This window comes from Camellia sinensis, chromosome 4, assembly GCF_055761805.1.
Source record: "Camellia sinensis isolate YWXY chromosome 4, ASM5576180v1, whole genome shotgun sequence".
Lineage (NCBI taxonomy): Eukaryota > Viridiplantae > Streptophyta > Magnoliopsida > Ericales > Theaceae > Camellia > Camellia sinensis.
Window position 1 is genome coordinate 194,864,383 of NC_138964.1, and position 19,682 is coordinate 194,884,064.

Below are 19,682 nucleotides of genomic sequence, written 5' to 3' on the forward strand. Positions count from 1 at the left end.
TAAGGATAGTTTCATTGAGTAGTAAGTGTAATTCAAATGAGTGGTAAGTCAAGTTTGATGAAATAGTAAGTCCAGTCTCATTGGCTAGTAAGTGTGATTTAAATGGCTGATAAGTCAAGTTTGATAAAGTAGTAAGTAGAGTTTCATTGAGTAGTAAGTGTGACTATGACAAAGTAGTAAGTGTGGTTTAAATGAGTTAAGTCTAATAAAATAATAAGTAGAATCTTATTAAGTAGTAAGTGTTGTTTAAATGACTGATAAGTCAAGTTTGATAAAGTAGTAAGTAGAGTCTCATTGAGTAGTAAGTGTGATTCAAATGAGTGGTAAGTCAAGTCTGATAAAGTAGTAAGTACAGTCTTATTGAGTAGTAAGTATAGTTTAAATGAGTGGTAAGTCAAGTATTAAGTAGTAGGTATGGTTTAAATGAGTGGTAAGTCAAGTCTGATGAAATAGTAAGTACAGTTTCATTGAATAGTAAGTGTGGTTTAAATGACTGATAAGTCAAGTTTGATAAAATAGTAAGTAGAGTCTCATTAAGTAGTAAGTGTGATTCTGATAAAGTAGTAAGTACAGTCTCATTGAGTAGTAAGTGTGGTTTAAATGAGTTAAGTTTGATAAAATAATAAATAGAGTCTTATTAAGTAGTAAGTGTTGTTTAAATGATTGATAAGTCAAGTTTGATAAAATAGTAAGTAGAGTCTCATTGAGTAGTAAGTGTGATTCAAATGAGTGGTAAGTCAAGTCTGATAAAGTAGTAAGTACAGTCTTATTGAGTAGTAAATATGGTTTAAATGAGTGGTAAGTCAAGTCTAATGAAATAATAAGTACAGTCTTATTGACTAGTAAGTGCGGTTTAAATGGCTGATAAGTCAAGTTTGATAAAGTAGTAAGTAGAGTCTCATTGAGTAGTAAGTGTAATTCTGATAAAGTAGTAAGTACAGTCTCATTGAGTAGTAAGTGTGGTTTAAATAAGTTAAAAACACAACACTTACCATTCCTTCTCATTCTACTAGCAACTCTTTGTGACTCAACTTACCACTTACCATCTATTTTACCACCTAGTATTTTACTTACCATTTTCTACTTGTTTTTTCTTAATTAATTTGTTTATGCTTATTGCAGATGGAAGACAACACTGAGCAAAACAATTATAACATTATATATGAACTAGATGATGATGACGGTGGTAATGATGGTGAGTATAATATTCATAATGAAGATAATATCATCAATTCTAATGATATTCCAACCGAAAGAGATATTAAGCCTCTAGATGAATTAACTGAAAAGGATGTGTTTGAAATGACATTTGATTCAGAAGAAAACGAAGAAAGATTTTATAATTCGTATGCTAAGGTGAAAGGCTTTAGTATTCGAAGGGATCAGTTGTATAAGGACAAGAATAATATGGTTATATCAAAGAGTTGGGTATGTTCAAAAGAAGGATACAGACAATCCAAATACGTTGAGGTTGAAGAACGTAAAAGAGAACCAAAACAATTAACTAGAGTTGGTTGTCGTGCTTGTTTTCGTATCAAATACAATCGGAGTACTTCCAAATATGAAGTGAATGAATTTTTCAAGGAGCACAATCATTCCATGATAGGGCCTCTTGGTGTTCAATTTCGTCGCTCACACCGGAGTGTTACGAGTGCCGACAAGGCACAAGACAATGCAATGCATCATATTGGTATGAGGACAAGTCACATTATGGACTTTGCTGCACAACAAGCAGGTAGCTATGAGAATGTTGGGTTCATACAGAAGGACATGTACAACCATTTTAGGATTGAGCGTGGAGCACAAGTTGTCAATGGTGACGCAGATGGTGCTTTGGCTTACTTATGTGGTAAAGAAGAGCAAGATCCAATGTTTTATTATAAATATGATGTAGATGAAGAAAATCGATTAAATAATTTGTTTTGGACTAATGGTGTATCTCAAACAGATTATCTGTATTTTGGTGATGTGTTGATGTTTGATTCTACGTATCGGACAAATGCGTACAACAAACCTTTTGTGATACTACAAGATGTGAGCAATCACTTTCAAACGACAGTTTTTGGGTGTGCACTATTAGCTTTCGAGACAGTAGAGATATACATATGGGTGTTAGAGAAATTTCTTGATGCGATGGATCACAAGATACCTCTGTTCGTAATCACTGACGGGGATAAGGCCATGTGTACAACAATCAAAACAGTTATGCCTACTGCTCGACATCGATTATGTAAATGGCATCTTAAAATGAATGCTCTTTCCAATATCCACATAGAGGGATTTCTTCATAGCTTTGAAAAATGCATGTCAATGCAATGTACACAAGAAATGTTTGAATTAGAGTGGAAGAACCTTGTAGACAAGTATGGCCTTCATAATAACAAGTGGATTGCAGATGTATATTGCAAGCGTACTCTATGGGCTGAAGCATACCTCCATGGACATTTCTTTACTGGTGCAAAATGCACGCAACATTGTGAGAGTATGAATGCATTTTTGAATCGATTCCTAAAGGTGCGCCTAAGGCTCTTTGAATTTGTAAGGGCATATGATAGAGCACTTGCAAGACTTTGCCATAACGAGGCTAAGGCACAATCTGAAACTGAGAATACCACTCCTATTCTTTCTACAGGTGTGAAAAGGATTGAAAGACATGCATCTGATATATTTACTCGTGCCATATTTTTCAAATTTTGCGAACAAATAAAATCCGAGCAAGTGTTATTTACGTCAGGAAAAATTGATATAGAAGATATTCACGTATACTATTTGTCTATGTATACACGTCCAGAATCCACATGGAACGTGCAATATCGGCCAAGTGATCATGCCATGAAATGTTCTTGTTTGTGTTTTGAATCATGTGGAATACCATGTTCCCATATTGTATCAATCATGAAAATAGAGCATTTGAAAGAAATTCCCTCTAGTTGTATATTACAAAGGTGGACAAAAAATATCAAGTCTTCCACTTTACTTGGTAGGACTCCTTTTCTAGAATGGTTTACGCAAACAACACGGTTCGGTGCATTGTCAAGTGCATCTACTGAGATGTGCTATTATGCTTCACACTGAACCAATGGATATGAAGAAGCTAGAGATGCAGTGACAAAGTTAACATGTCGAATGAAAGATTTGTATGTGTCATGACCCTAAACCGCCCCTAGTAGTTTGGTGCCGTGATGGCCAGTAATCCGAGATTACCGAAGGCCAACTTACAAATTTCACACACCACAGAGTATGAATATATGGGGCTTACAAGTGCGGAAGCGATTTATACAAACAGATTAGTCCATAAGAGCTGTGCATAAGTCAAGTGAGATAGCAACCATTTACATATGGGTTATAACTTAATTACAAACAAAGCAAAGTACAAATTACATTTTACATCTTAGCAAAGGGCTCCACAGGTCGACATGAACAAATTGTATGAATTACAAGTCTAAGAGCACAGTCTGCCAGGTTGCCGACATCTTCTTTGCCGACATAACAATCATACAAAACATACATCTTGATCAAAAGGCTTCTCAGCCGACGTGTTCGAAAGACAATTATTACAAGTCGAGAAGCATGATTTTCAAGACTGCCGACATAAATGCAAGTTAAGCCGACATAATCAAAACCCAAAACAAGCTCCAAAAATTCACATCTAGGCGTCTCCGCCTTCTTGTTCATCACCTACATATATATAGAGAGGGTGAGCTTGGATACTCAGTGAATGGTATAAATAATAAAGGGGTTTGCATGAATAATAGCCGAAATCCTTTCAAAACAATGCAAGACAAACTCTATATATAACAAGGAATGGACCTTGCCTATCAAACAAATCTTCAAAGTTTCAAGGGGTACTTGCTAGCAGCATATATTACAAATGATAACATTTCGGCAAACATATCCACGCGGTAAACCGTCCGTGGCAAAACAAGACAAAGCAAAAGGGGCATCTCAAACAAGGGTGCTACAAAAGTTTAGAGTCCTCTAGCACAAGGGACTTTCAAGACAAGATGTGCTGCGAAAGTTTAGAGTCCTCCAGCACGAGGAACCTATGTTACAAAGGCCCGTAGCCCTTTAACACTAGAGTACGAATCAAGAGTGCTACAAAAGTTTAGAGTCCTCTAGCACAAGGGACTTTCAAAACAAGATGTGCTGCGAAAGTTTAGAGTCCTCCAGCACGAAGGACTTTCAAAATAAGATGTGCTGCGAAAGTTTAGAGTCCTCCAGCACAAGGGACTTTCCGAGAAGGTCATCAAGACAAGGTCATACTTGATAGACAAAACAGGGACAATTATTCATGCTTAACAAACACTTTCAAAACAAAGCAAAGCAAGGTCTTTACCAAAACGTATAACATAGCTTTATTAAAAATACCACTCACCTAGTTCTTCAAACGACGGGGTCAAGGCAAGTCCAAGTCCTGACAACACATGGCAAAGTCCATTGAATGCACTACTCGAAACAAGTCTAGCACACATGCAAATGACCTCGGCATTCTTCAAAAAAACTAAGTCAAATCGAATCAAAACACAGTTTCTTATTCTGGAAAACACGCTGGGCAATTACTAGGTCTAGGCCGAGGTCCCACACCTCCTTGCCGAGGTGTAGCCTCGATGGCCACAATCAAAAGCGAAGTCAGGAAAAATCTGGGTTTCCCTCTTGATAAACATGAAGAACATGAGCATGAAGAACTTAAAGAACATGAACATGAGGAAGATGAATGCATAGATCGAAACTTGCTATTACAACAGCTGCGACTTCATGCTATGAATTCAAAAACATGGACCTGGGTACCCATACTCAAGGATCTTATCAGAACAAACACAAAAACATGAGTTTTAAAGCAAACTCTTGGATCAAACGAGACTTTTCTTCCAAAAACACATGAAAACTGTTTTCTCTTTCTAAAATCGATTTTAAATCCATGCATGACGTGCCGAACAGATTCGATCGTGCAATGCAGCTAGATGATCAATAAGAACAACCAGAGTAGGTTAAGATTCTGACCTCAAAACTCGAATCTACGGTTCAAGCTCCAATGATCAAGCTTGGAAGTCGCCCTCTCTAGCTCAAACTTCTCCTCCTTCTAACTAGAGCTTCTCTCTCTAAAAGGCAAGATTGATACAAATGATATGCCTCACACAACAAACACTGACTTAATCCCTCTGTCGGGACACGTGGCATCGGTTGATACGCTCAACTCAAAAAGGTTACTGACTTGACAAGACAAGACCAAGACAAAGTGTACTCAGCAAGCTAGGCGGCACAAACACGCCGGCAAGAAACGACATCGGCTAACAACAAGATTCCGGAAATCAAAGGGCAAGGACATCGGCTTGGAAGGACAACACTTGACTAAACTGTGCCACACCTTGGACTAGATGTGCCACACCTCGGTCTAGGTCATACCATTCCGGGAACAAAATCACTCATGCAAGGATCAAGGATCTTGAACGCCTAGTTATTAACATCTCGGCCCAGATGATGAACATCTCGGCCTAGGCGACGCGCACCTCGGCCTAGATGGTGACATCTCGGCCAATATGCCAAGGTAAAGATGGGGGTCAACCAAAGGGGTTCCAAGATAGTTCTAGGTGATAAAGGTTTCAAAGGTGTCTAGGCTTAAGATGACCTTGGCAACACACCAGACAAGAACAGAGCGTGCAAGCAATCATTCAAGCAAAACAGGACAAGATTTGTAAATGCACATATTAACACAAGATCATCCACAAATGTATGCAAGTATGACTAAGTCAAAATGAGGGTTGTTACAGTATGTCCAACATGTTGAAGGAAATGGAACAAAAGGAAAAGCCAATGTTAAAGGGACATGTTTACATTTTGGTGTTGGTGATCCTCCCTTTACAAAGACGAAGGGGAGTCGTTCTGTTGCAAAGGATAAGTTTTCAAAGCCAAGAAAATGTGGTCATTACAGGTATCTAACAATTTAATTTATCTAGTAAGTGTATTGAATTATAATTAAATTTATATCCTAAGTGTAATGTGTTTTGTTATAGAGGTTTTTCAAAGTGGTCTTGCCATTGTAAGTTGTTTATGTCAACATTGACCCCGTGTGGTGGATGATCGTATGCATGACCAACAATTACGTGACCCACATTTGATTGCCATGGATCATGCATGAAAAGAGGTTTATTATGGAAGTGATGTTTGGTTCCATACCATGTCTTTCCTAATGGATCAGTATAGGAACCTATTGTTGGAGGTGTTTGAAAATCATCATCACTACCATGACTAAATGTAGAGCTAGATGATGCAATATTTTTAGATTTTCGTTTAGGCATTTTGAGTACTTAGGCATGTAGTGAAGTGTGATGTATACAAATGAGGTTAAATAAGGGTGTCACATGTGATTTATTAGTATTTTTTAATCATTGTTAATAGTCACATGTGAATAGTCATAAAAATTGGAATAAATTAATAACTAAACCAGTTTTTACGATTTCAGAAAATTGAAATCGTAATTAAATACCGAATCAAAACAGAATCATAAAAATCGGTTTGGTTCGGTTCAATTTAATTCAATAATTCTGAAAAATTTATATAATAATAAATATATTATATATTATTTTAGTAATTAAACTAAGTTGGTTAGACTAGTTTAAAACAAACAAAAAATTGGAAAAAAAAAATCTAAGAGGCCATGCGAAATATTTAAAAAATTGAAAAAAAAATCATGATTATTGGTTTATTAGTAGTAAGATGTGGAGGATGCTTCATGTTTGACAAGAGTATTTGAAAGGGCTAAATCTACAATTTTGAAGGGGCTAAAACCATCTACTTTTGTCGAACAAAAAAATCAAAAAAAAAAAAAAAAGAAGTTTTATAAAGCAGAGAAATCCCCCCCAAAAAATAAAGCCAACTATCTATCTACTTTTACCTTCGATTTTGAACAAAAAAAAATCAAGGACAAGAAAAAAGGTTTAGAGACTAGAGAAAACCAAAAAAATAAAGGAAAAAGATTAGTAGCTCGAATCTGTGGCTCGAAAAATGGCTTGAATTCGAAGACAGAGACAGAGAGAAAGGAGAAAAGAGGAAGAGGGAAGAGGGAAGAGGGAGAGAAGAGAGGAAGAAGAGAGGAAGAAGAGAGGAGAAGAGAAAGAGGAGGAGAGAGGGAGAAAGAGAGAGGAGGAGAGGAGATCACCACCGCCGTCGCCTCGCCGCCGCCAGTCGTCGCAGCACCAGCGATCGTCGCAGCACCATCGCCGTCGCCTCCAGCCCCGCCTCCGCCTCCTCCTCCCCCTGTGAATATGCCCCCTCCAGTCCTCCTCCTCCCTTCTCTTCTCCTTCTCTTCTTCTCCACCCTTCTTCTTCGTTTTCCTTCTGCAACAAAAACACAGGAAAAAGAAAAAAAAAAAAAACAAAGACACCAAAACAACGTCGTTTTGGTGTCGAGCCACAGATTCGAGCCACGGATTCGAGCTACGTAGCGGGGTCGAAAAATAAAACCAACTTACCCATCTACTTTTGTCTATAGTCTGGAACCAAAAAAAAAAAAACACTTTCACTTTCTAGATGATTTTGAAAAAGAAAAAAAAAATACAAAAAAAAAAAAAAAACTTTCCACATAATTGAAGTTGATATTTCCAAATCTTACCCAAGAAACAAGGCAGATAATTTTGTGGAGCCTACAAATACAAAATGCCTATTCTATCTCTTTGGCAGGTAGTTTTGTGGAGCATTCAAAAACAAAATGCCCATCCTATCTCTCTTTCTCTCTGTGGATTGTGCAATTATTTTTTTATTTTTATTTTTATTTTTATTTTTTGATATGCATATTCGCTCCTCATTATACTATTCTAGGCAAATATGAAACTAAATACAAAGAAGTTTGCATCTCCACTGTGAACTGAGTGTAAAAATCAAAAGGAAAAAAAAAGTTTAAAAAGCAAACCATTTTCTTCTTTCTTCTATCAGAGGAAGCCATTAACAGAGCTTTTTGTATTGTCAAGGATCTTCAGGCGATGAGTGGCGAGAATCAATGCCGAGGTTGCGCCAGTGGTGGTGGAACAACGGTATCGAGGCGGCGAGAGGCGACGGGGTGTGAGAGAGAAGGGTTTGTAGACATCCTAACACATAGTAGAGAGAGAGAGAAGAAGAGAGTAAACAAGGGGTCCTAACACAATAGAGAGAGAGAAGAAGAAAGTAAACAAAAAATAACACAGTAGAGAGAGAAGAGAGTACAAGATGAGCAGTACAATACCGGATGCTTTTTTTTTTTTTTTTTTAAAACTAATTTGTTTTGATTTTGAATGGCTAAGATTTAAAGATTCAGATCTAATGGTTCAAAATTATTTTCATGTGTGGTACCCAAATACCACTTTTGGGTACCATAGTCGAACACCCCCCTCCCCCTTAGGTTACCTATGAGGCCTTCTTTTTCTTTTTCTTTTTTTGTGTTTTTTTTTATTCAGTTGGCATATTTTAGACCCCAAATACAAAAAATGTCCTTTTTTTCTCACTTTTTATCACCATAACCAAATACTACCTCAACATTATTCATACCAACAAATATCAATCTTAGTTTATTAGGTAATTTTTTTTTTACTTATTTTATATTCAGTGAATTTTTTAAAAAGAAAATTCAAAAAATTTGAAGTTTGTAAATTCAACTCGACGAGACGAATTAGAAAATTATTTTTTTTAAATTTCAAAAAAAGATAAAATAACCCAAAAATATTGAAGAATTTTGACTTATTTTGACTTTTTCGATTTTTTTTTTGAAAATTTTGATTTTTTTTTTTTGCTTTTTAAATTTATCTACCCAAGACGAAAAAGTAAAATTTTGACATTTTTTCAAAAAAGTCACTAAAAACAAAAAAAAGGGTAATTTTTTTACCCAATAAACAAAGTTCCCAAACTATACCAAAACACCATTCCACCACCATCATTACCACCCATTACTCCACTGGTGTGTTTGATTTGATGAACTGAATAAGGGGGGATTATAATCAATTGGACTTAAATTTTGAGACTGTGAATCCCTCGGACTATTTGGTTGGATTGGATATGTATCTCGTGTTTGTTTTCTCATGAGATTAGATGTATGGAAAGGACTATTTTTAGTGAATCTAATGTTTGGTTGGACGGATTGAATAGGATAAATGAGCAAAAGACTATTTTATCCCTTTTTAATTGTTTACTAATTAATAGCAATATTAAACATATCTTTAATATTTTAATTATTTTTAGCTAGATTAAATAAAAATTTATTTTATTTTATTTTTTACACAATTAAATAAATTTATTTTTTAAAAATTAAATAAATAAAATAAATAAATAAAAATATATGTTATTTTTTAAATTAAAATTTTAAATAAATTTATTTTAAAAAATAATAATAATTAAATAATGAAATTAAATAAAATATAACAAAATTTTAAAATAAAATATCTATAAAAAGTTAAATAAAATAAATTTATTTTTAAATTGAGACATTTAAATTTTATTGAATTTTACTAAATATAATACATAATTAAATAGTAGAGGGTCAAAATGGCTATTTCATCATCTAATCCCAACAGTAAGTAATCCCATGAAAATTGTCTCACCCCCCCTCCCCCCGGCGGCCGGTGTAGCGTAATCCCTCATATGGGGGATAAGGAGTCCAGCAAATTAAAAAAAAAAAAACAAACGCCGAATTAGATACTTTCAATGGATTACAATCCGCACAGCAGATAGTCCCCCCTTATCCCTCAATCAAACACACCCCACCAGTATTACAAATCCATCACCACCCTCATCTCTCCTCTCCTTTAATAATCATCAACAAAGTATATTAATAATCATAAATAAAAAAACACATACCAAATCCAATAAAATACTAACGAAAAGCAGTGATATGCGTTAGCAAGTCAAAAGTTGTGCATGATTACTGTGCGTATTGAATACCGCACTTGATGATTGTTGATCGGAGCTCCGCACTTGATTAGATTGTCCGGGAATTGAGGCCTTGCAACAAGGAGCACCGTCAGAGCTGCCCGGCTGGGGTTGGCCGAATAACCCCTCCGGTGTGGGAATGAGTAATCGGGGAAGGAGAACGATGCTCCCTAAGTGTAGAGAGTTCAGTTTTAGTAAGTAGAGTTTAGCTTAGATCAGTTACCTTCAATATGAAGTTAGTGTGGTTTATATAGAACTCCTTACTTGTTGTCCAAGATGGTTTCTTGGAGCTCTGGTGCTGCCAAGTTTCCTTTTAGTATTGCTCAAGGTGGGAGACTATCTGGTAGTTGTCATGGGGTGCATATATTCATTGTAGTCATACTGATAACAAACCACATTCCTCTGGTTTAACTGTTTCCGTGATTCTAGCTGTGGGGGACCAGCTGAGGTGGCATCTTGCATATGTATATACTCACAGCTTCCACATTTCTCTGGGAGGTTTCCTCAGCTCTGTACTGTTATACCTCAGCTCGGTCCTTTGCGAGACTACTGTAGGGATGGGCTGGCCCATTCGGATATCTGTGTATGGAACTCGGCCCACTTTGGTTCTGATGATGGGTTCGACCCATCAGTTCGGCCCATAGAATGAGTTTTGCAGCTCGACCGTAGCCTAATATCGCAGCTGGACTGGCTTTTTCACCGCGAGTTGAGCCCAAGTGCTTGAGGACTTGGGTGGACTGTTGGTAATGGAGTTGGGCTTAGTTGGGTTACGCACATACTCATCTGACCCATTTGGTTTTGGGCTTAGGAGATTGGACCGGCCTAAGGCTTGGGTCCAACCCATTTCATATTTAGCTCCTTCATTTGCCCCCTAGCTCGCGCTAAGGTTCCCTTTAGAGAGAGCTATTGTCCTGTACTCCAAGTGTCGCGTCGCTTCGAATCCGACCTAGTTCAGCCTTGGTAATGGTTCGTTCCTGACATACACACCCCATGCATGTGTCTTTTCATGGTGACATGTGGCGGTGTGGTATTAGTGCGCAGAGATAGTGCGCTGACTCCATACCGTTGGTCGTGCTTCGTGTACCTTCATGCCGACTGGTGCAATAAATGCGCTGGAGCTATTAATTCAAACCCCTTCGTCTGTTTTCAATCATTTAGAGAGTTCAAAAACCCTTTCCAGTCTGAGCCAGTCTCATCGGTGCTCTGTCTAGACGTTCCGCTGCCGTTCTCGCTTTAGCACCGCCTGCTCACCACTGTCGTTCTGATCTCTGTAAGTTCCCCTGGGACTCTTCTCTTCCTGTCTTTCTCTGTTTTAATCGTCCTGTTTGGCCCTTGCACCATTGTCTCCGGCATCTTAGGCCACGTTTGGCAAATGGCTTTTTTAGCCAAAAAGCCAAAAAGTCACTAAAAAAAATCAAAAAGCCAACAACCCATACCAAAAAGTCAAAGATTCCATTTTCTCTCTACTTTTTGCACATCTTTTCATAAAAAGTCAAAAAGTCATCCCAAACATACTAGTTTTTTTTACATCACATTTTAGCCAAAAAGCCAGAAAGTCACTAAAAAAGCCTGTTCCCAAACGAGGCCTTATTGTCTGAGTTTTGTCTCTGTCCTATTAGGTTTGTTTAATGGGGAAGTTCCGCTCATTGGTTGATATCCTTGAGGCCATGGCCATGTTTTGCCGAGACTATAATATCCCTGATGATGTGACCCTTTTGCTGGCAAAAGTTGATGCCAAGCGGATAGGTACTAGGAGTACTGTCGCTTTTCCGATTGCGGCCATTGTTGAGGGAGGGGTTCGGTTTCCCCTCGACCCTTTGGTGCATCGATTTTTGCACCAAGTCCAGCTTACCCCTATGCAGGTGTCTGTTAACCTGTTTTGAGTCGTCTGCGGTGTGTCCGCCCTTAACAAGCGGTTGGGTTTGAATCTTGACATGTGGGACATTTTAGGTTGTTACACTCTTTCACACAACAAGGATCACAGCACGTACTATCTTCGTGTCCGTTCGATTGATTGCCATTTGGTGACTGGTTTGCCTGACTCAGACAAACATAATGATGATTTTCTGCAAGTTGGAGGTAATTGGGAATTCCCTACTGGGACTGAGTTCCAGTCCGAACGGATGCCCCAGAAGGATGGTTACCCAAGTTCGAGTCCTTCCTTTTAGCGTGTTTTGTATTTCTTGCCTTGTTTTGAATGTTGCTTTTATGTTGCCCTTCTTTTTTGCAGAGGCTTCCCGCTTTCAGCGTAGGCCGAACCAGGAGAACACTGAGGCCATCAAAGCCATTTTGAGGTACAAGAAGAGGTCCGTGCCCGAGCTATTGGATTACCAAGTGACTTACCGCTCCACCATTCCGAAGAAGGCGAGGCTTGTCGCATCCCTTCTAGATTCTGACACTGAGACTGATACATCCCTCACCCATCTGGTTACGAATCGTCGCTGAAGCCAGGGTGCACTGTCTGAGAGGACGCCCTTTCTTGCCCCTAGTTTCGCAAGGGGTGGGTCCATGTCAAAAAGAAGAGTGCTAGTGGATTTGGAGGTTGAGGCTTTTGGCTCCTCTGATGCTTTGGAGGCTCCTTTGGTAAAGGCCGAAGCGAAGAGCCTCATGGATGTGAAATTAAAGGTGGGAGCTTCTGGGACTGCTGTCGAACCCTCTACTTCGGTTGCTGCAATAGCAAAGAAGAGGAGGAGGGAGATTGGCAAGGCGGTAGTGGGAGAACCTTCTGAAGATCCTATTGTGGACGAGGCATTTGAGAAGTGGAAGCCGCCAATGTTGCATCGAGGCAGGCCCATTTCTACTTCTGATTCGATTGTTGCTTCCAAAGATTTTGCTTTTGACCTGACCAAGACCCTGTTGATGCCGGTGGACATGGCTGATCATAACGGGCCCCGCGATATTCCAGTTCTGAAGGGGACCCTTCAGATGATGACTGCTGTAAGTGCGTTCTTGTTTTGTTGTTTTTTGTTTTATGCTACTATTTTCTTTCCCTTAATACTTTGCAATCTGTCGTAGTGTATTTAGAGGATACATCTGTCCATCACCAGAGCAGAGGAACTGGAGAAGGCCATATTGGAGGCCGTTATGAATGCAGAGAGATTGACAGTGAGCCTGGAGATCGAGAAAGAAGGACGCAGAACTGCCGAGAGGGAGGCGTTCTGTCTGAGCAAGGTTGTTGCTTCAGCTAAAAAATCAAAGGAGGTTGCCATTGGGGTACAGGCTCAACTTGAAGAAAAAGTGGCAGAGCTGGAGGCTGTTATTGCAGTGATGGCCGCTGAACGTTCTGTGTTGAAGCCAAGTATTAGCAACAAGGTTGGGACGAGGCTAGGGCTGCTTATAAAGAAGAGGTGCTGGTGCTACGGGATAAGCTCTTTCTGAAGGGTTGGTCAAGTGCTTTGGCCGCTGCTCAGGTTCCTGAAGGGTCTCCCTTGTTTCAGTATGTCCCTGTTCCCTTAAGGTCCTTGGGTTCAAAGATCGCCACTGCCCCTGCAGTTCTTCCGGCTGAGGTTTCCTCGGAAATTGATTCTGCGAACAAGACTCAGGAGAGTGATGTTGCCATTGAGACAGTGAACGTTGAAGTGGGTGGAACCCTGGAGACTGAAGCCGTGGGAGATGTGGTTAAGGAAGCTTCTACTTCTCAAGAAGTTGGAGCTGCCTCTACTTTTCCTCCCCAAGACGGCCTGGACAAGATTGTAGACGCTGCTCCTGAGGTTCCTTCTGTTGATGAAAGCTAAAGTCTTCTTTGGAATGATTCGAAGTTTTTGCTTTTTCTGGCTTTTTTTTTTGTTTTCATGTTTTTGATGTACTGCGGCTTGGTCTTCTTTGACGAGTTGCCCCCTTATGTTTGCAAAGAAAAATTTTCTTCTTTTTTTTGTTGCTGGTTGTGAGGTCATCTGTGCCTTTGTTGGATGATGAAATTTTTCTTTTGATTTTGCAACCTGATGCTTTTTTGCTTTTACGTCTGAATGTTTTATGTACTGTTTACCCCCGAACGAGCATTGTTGGGACCTTAGGGCCGAATAGATGCTCGGTTTGGTTCTATACCATTTCGAATAGATGCTCGGTCTGGTTCTGTACTGTTTGCCCCCAGTCGAGCATTATTGGGACCTCAGGGCCGAATAGATGCTCGGTCTGGTTAACGAATATGTTGCATGGCTGTGCTTGGTTTTGTAATGAAAGAAGAGGGTCTTACTTAGGTCTAAGTTGGTTCTGAAAAACAATTGTTTGCCCCCACTTGGAGCTAAGTAAGATCGGTACTGAAGACTGTGCTCTTTAGGTAGAGCTGCTTAAGTCTGTTGTAACTTTGATAGAATAAGTGCATTTGAATGGGATAAAGGTATAAAGAGGTGTCTTACTCAGGTCCAGGTTGGCTTGAAAAAAAACAATTGTTTGCCCCCACCTGGAGTTGAGTAAGACTAGTGCTGGAAGTTTTCTCCTGATAGAGTTTAGCCAAGTTTGTTCCAACTCTGTTTGTATGCATCAATACTGAAGTGTTGATGTAACGGTACTTAAGAAATTGTATGAGCTCAGGAGATGTGTACTTAAAGTATGTTAGTGCAGTTTCCACCAAGCAATTCCACTTGGCTAAAGTCCAATTTAGTTGCTAAACATAATTCCACCAAGCAATTCCACTTGGCATGTTTGAGTGCTAACTAAAATTAAATTCCGTTCAGTCGTCCTGAAACTAAGTCCGTTTGGGTTAAGACCAAAGCTGAGTTTGTTTGATAAACATCAAAGCTAATTCCGTTTGATAAACATCAAAGCTATTTCCGTTTGGTAAGTACCAAAGCTAATTTCGTTTGATAAACATCAAAGCTATTTCCGTTTGGTGAACACCAAAGCTATTTCCGTTTAGTAAGTACCAAAGCTAATTCCGTTTGATAAACATCAAAGCCATTTCCATTTGGTGAACACCAAAGCTATATCCGTTTGATAAACATCAAAGCTATTTCCAGTTGGTGAACACCAAAGCTAATTAAAAAAATTTGATAAATTTGAGAGAAGTGGGGAGACATATGCATTGGTCAAGAGATAAATGTCTTTATATTATGATAGAGAAGTTGAGGTATAATTCTATTGATAGTATTTCTTGAGATTTGCTACATTCTAGGGCCAAGGTATGGTTCTGCCTTTGAGATCCTCTAGGTAGTAAGCTCCATTTCCAGCAACAACTGTGACTTTGTATGGACCTTCCCAGTTAGGCCCAAGTTTTCCTTCACCAGGCATCTTTTTGTGATCCATAACTTTCCTCAAAACCAGCTCTCCAGGTGTGAATTGTCTTGGGAAAACTTTTTGGTTGAAACTTTTGGTGAGCTGCTGCTGATATGCTACAAGTCTGATCAGTACGGCTTCTCTTCGGCCTTCTGCTATATCCAGTGCTTGTGCAATAGCTTCCTCATTACTTGTGCTTTTAAATAGTTCAGACCGGACGGTTGGGAGACCTACTTCAAGTGAGATAATGGCCTCCATTCCATAAGTTAGAGAGTAATGTGTTTCCCCTGTTGAGCGCCGTGCTGTGGTTCGGTAAGCCCATAGTACGTGGGGTAACTCTTCAACCCATTTTTCTTTTGCATGTTCGAGCCGTTTCTTTACTCTATTGATGATGGTTTTGTTTGACGCTTCTGCCTACCCATTACTTTGTGGGTAGTTGTAACAACCCTCATACTGTTTACCGATTAATGACTGATTGATTACCGATAACCATCGATTACCGTTAAACTGAATTGATTATGACTGATGATTGAACTGATTAAAAGTACTGAACCGACTGACTGAAATTGAAACTGAATTAGCCAAGTATAACTATTGTGTTGCACATTCTATCTGTTTGATTGATTAATTATCTGTTCATGTCTTTGTGTTTAAACTGCTAATTAAAGGCCTTATCGGCGGCCGAATCCGGAATTGATTGAAGTTTTATGATCATCATAATTAATGTGATTTTATAGTAAATTTATTTGAAAAAGGGATTAGGTATGATTAAATTAGATTAAAACGAGTTAATTGCAAAGTTTGCCGTAATTACCGACTTGCCACTAAGTGGGCCACTATCTCACACACCTTTGAGCCTTGTATACACTCATACACTTGAATCAAAAACCATTTCCTCATCCCTTTTTCCTTACACTAGCCGACCAAGAGAGGAGATAGGAGAGAATTGAGCTCAACTTGAGAATTGCTTGCTAATTGAAGTGTGGATTGCTAGATTGAACCTCAAGACTAGTAATTAAGGAACCTAGGTATGAATTTCATCCTTTTGGTTTGTCTTTAAGTTGATTCTTGCATGGTCCATGTTTAGTTGTAGAGCTAAGTCATGTTTTAGTTCATACATGTTGATATAGAGCATAATTCATGCTTGCATGTGCTCTTGGTTGAATTTGGAGTTGAGTTCATGGCAAAATGGTGCATGCATGTCCATAATTGTGTAATGGTCCATGTTTTCAACTTGTTTTTGGATCAATTGGCTCCTTAGAGCATCAGATTGGAACTTCCAAATGATTTGAATTCATGCATGTTTGCGTGTTCATATTGTTCATGAAATTGGTTTAAATTGAGTTTGAATTAAACACCCTTGGGCTTTGATTTCTTAAAATTGAGCTTTGAAACATGTTATTCTATGTGTTTATAAATGTTTTCCAGAAAATGGGCCCAAGAGGATCGGTTTTGATGCTTTTGAACTTGGTTTTTGGCTTGGAGGTGCAATCTGGAATTTCCAGATTTTGCATTTCCGCTCGAGCGGGGGAATTGCCGCTCGAGCGTGGAATCCGAGCATCCAGTATCTCTGCACTGTTTTACAGTCCGCTCGAGCGGAGGATTGGGCGCTCGAGCGGAGTCATGTCTCAAGCTCGAGCGGGCGCCGAGCGGAGATTTCACCCATCCAGTACTTTTACAGTACGCTCGAGCGGAAAAGTTTACGCTCGAGCGTGTACCTTTGTTGCATGTCCGCTCGAGCGGGGAAACATGCGCTCGAGCGGGACTTTGTTTTTCTGAAAACTTCGAGACTGTTTTCTGATCACATCTTTGCACCCTCATCCCATTCTAGGCATTCTTAGACCTAGTTTAAGGCATCTTATTGAGGATATAGATGTAGAACACACCGAGGCAAATTAGGGTTTAAGTTGTTATCTTTCCCAACTGTGTAGCTTAGTGTGTGTTCAACCTGTGAACTGTGTAGGGTTGGCGACTGGGGAGGCACGCTCTAGCATACTGTAACCCAAACTCTGTGAGTAACAGCTGTGTAAAGATATGTTCAAAATGATTATTTTCTGAACAATTGAACTGTACTGCTCTCTGAACTGTTATTGTTAATTGAATGAATGTATGTCCTCTATTCTGAACTGTATTGTGGCATCCTTAGCAACTACTGTTACTGACTGTTACTGTTATAGAGATCTCTGTCGGTTCCCTCGTGGAACCACTACTGTTTACTGATTGATGGCCATCAATACTGTTCGGTCTTTAAGACCTACTGTTTACTGCTATGCTAATGGATGTACCACATATGATTGAATAACTGTTCTGACTGAAATACTGATTTAATGGACTGTTTTCATTACTGTAAGGACATTTCATTCATAACCCCTTTACGCATTATGTTATTCACTGGGCTTTAGCTCACTGTTTATATATATATGTAGGTGCTCAGCCACCAGATCGGAGCTAGGAGCGTGGGTTAGACTCCAGTTTTGTCAAGCCAGCCTATGTGCCTCACTGCGAGGTTCCGAGCCTATCGTGTTAAGGCTTAGGGGTGTTTTACAATTTCCCCTTCTGTACCGTCTACTGTTCTGTATAGACTGAATGTTTACTGTACTGTTATCAAGGGATTAGGTCCCTGTACTGTGTGACTGTAAATTTTGTATAGACTGTACTGTTTGTATATGTGAATGCATGAAAAATCTTTTTGGCATACAGACTGACACAGCTCAATGGACATTATTCATTTACTGTATTGGCTTCCGCCAGGCCCTATACTCTGTTTTACTGTACTACTGTTCTGCAGGCCTGTGGTAATCTCGGATTACTGGCCGGTTACGGTGCTAAACCCATAAGGCCGGGTTTGGGTCGTGACAGAGTGGTATCAGAGCGATACTTAACCACGAGTCATACCGCACACACGTGTCCAAATGAGCTATACGGTGTCCTAGAAAGTAATTAGGGCATCTCATGAACTTGAAAAGTGTGTGGCTATGTTACGACTGAATATATGTTAACGTGTTAAAACTGTTAAACAAATGACTGCTTATGTTTACAACTGTTATAACTGCTTATAGTGAAATGGACAATGCGAATGAACCTGAATCCTCATCTACTGAGGCAAGAATGGAAAGAATGGAAAGAATGATGGAACTGATAACTGCTAGACTTGAACAACAACAGAACCAACAACCCCCACCTCCTCCTCCTCCGGTACAGCCGAAACCTAATGCGAATGTGAATGATGGGGATATTATTGCTCTCACCCATAAATTCAGCAAGATGAAACCGCCATCCTTTCAGGGAGGACTGGAACCGCTAAAGGCTGAAGCTTGGGTGCTTGAAACAGAAAAACTATTTGAGGTGTTCCCGTGCTCAGAAGTGAATAAAGTATTGTTAGCTACCTTCACCCTACAAGAAGAAGCTAGAAGGTGGTGGATGTTGATCCGCGATACAAATACTGTTATGACTTGGGCTCAGTTCAAGGAGTCCTTCTTTGAAAAGTATTTTCCTCAGTGTGTCAGGGATAGAAAAGTGACTGAATTTGAACAGCTGAAGCAGGGCACAATGTTCGTTGCGGAGTATGAGACGAAATTCACCGAGCTTGCTAGATATGCACCGCATATGGTGGATACTGAATATAAGAAGGCCAAGAAATTTGAAGGCGGCCTTAATGTTGCAATTCTCGACAGAATAAATGTTTTGAAGCTACCGAATTATGTAAATGTTCTTGACCGAGCCTTGATGGCTGAATCAAACATTGAAGCACTGAAAACTGAAACACCAACGTCGGAATGGCGTAGTAAGAGGCAGGGTTTCAAATTCAAGAAAGGCAAGCACAACCCGGCCAACAAGAAACAGAATACGGGGTCGACAACTAGCCCCAGCCAAGGGAGTGGGTTTATACCACCCTGTTCTGAGTGTGGCAAGAAGCACAAAGGGGTCTGCTACAGAATATCTGGAGCCTGTTACAGGTGTGGCAAGGTGGGCCACATGGTTAAAGACTGCCCCTCTGCTCCACAAGCCAGTAGTAAAGCTGCACCAAGCGCAGCAACATCAACTGTAGCACCAAAGCCTAACCCCAGAGCTACCGGGAAAGAGCCCATGAGGCAGGGCCGAGTGTTCGCCCTAGTACCGGGAGACGTACAAAATACTGAAACCGTTGTGTCAGGTATCCTCTCTATTTGTGCACAAAATGCATATGTATTAATTGATTCGGGGTCTACGCATTCTTATGTATCACATGCTTTCTCACGGAAATTGAATAGACCCTTAGAACCCATGAACTATCTGCTAGCCGTATCATCCCCCGTAGGAGGATCCATGACATGTGCTTACATGTACCCCGCATGTGAAATCATTGTTGGGAATATGCATCTGTTTATTGATTTACTACCATTGAACATTGATCATTTTGATGTAATATTGGGGATGGATTGGTTACAAAAATATCATGCCACTATTGATTGTGTGACCAAGCAAGTTGTTTTCCGTCCACCTGGTTTGCCTGAATTCGTGTTTAATGGGAGTGGAGTAGTACCTCCTCCGTATTTGATTTCGTCAGTGAAAGCCGTTAAATTAGTTAGAAAGGGGTGTAA

The 19,682-nt window shown here is 39.6% G+C and overlaps 2 protein-coding genes across 2 annotated transcripts; one reads left to right on the forward strand and one right to left on the reverse strand.

Annotated features, from left to right (window-relative positions):
* Positions 1–1,122: 1,122 nt before the first annotated feature.
* Positions 1,123–12,336, forward strand: LOC114260516 (protein FAR1-RELATED SEQUENCE 5-like). Its single transcript, XM_028200657.2, has 4 exons — positions 1,123–2,760; positions 11,511–11,637; positions 11,842–11,970; positions 12,122–12,336. The coding sequence occupies exons 1-4, from the start codon at positions 1,123–1,125 to the stop codon at positions 12,334–12,336; spliced, it is 2,109 nt and encodes a 702-aa protein (XP_028056458.2).
* Positions 12,337–14,997: 2,661 nt separating this feature from the next.
* On the reverse strand, positions 14,998–15,360 carry LOC145824336 (uncharacterized). The gene has a single exon (XM_082923979.1). It carries the CDS (start codon positions 15,358–15,360, stop codon positions 14,998–15,000), a length of 363 nt encoding a protein of 120 aa, XP_082780105.1.
* Positions 15,361–19,682: the final 4,322 nt, after the last annotated feature.

Bases quoted from the DNA above. Each gene is read 5' to 3' on its own strand.
- LOC114260516 (XM_028200657.2), top strand. From the start codon at position 1,123: ATGGAAGACAACACTGAGCAAAACAATTATAACATTATATATGAACTA. The intron at 2,761-11,510 runs GTATACTATTTG...CTGTCCTATTAG, and splicing joins TTGATATAGAAGATATTCAC to GTTTGTTTAATGGGGAAGTT. The intron at 11,971-12,121 runs GTAATTGGGAAT...TCTTTTTTGCAG, and splicing joins TGATTTTCTGCAAGTTGGAG to AGGCTTCCCGCTTTCAGCGT.
- LOC145824336 (XM_082923979.1), bottom strand. From the start codon at position 15,360: ATGGAGGCCATTATCTCACTTGAAGTAGGTCTCCCAACCGTCCGGTCT.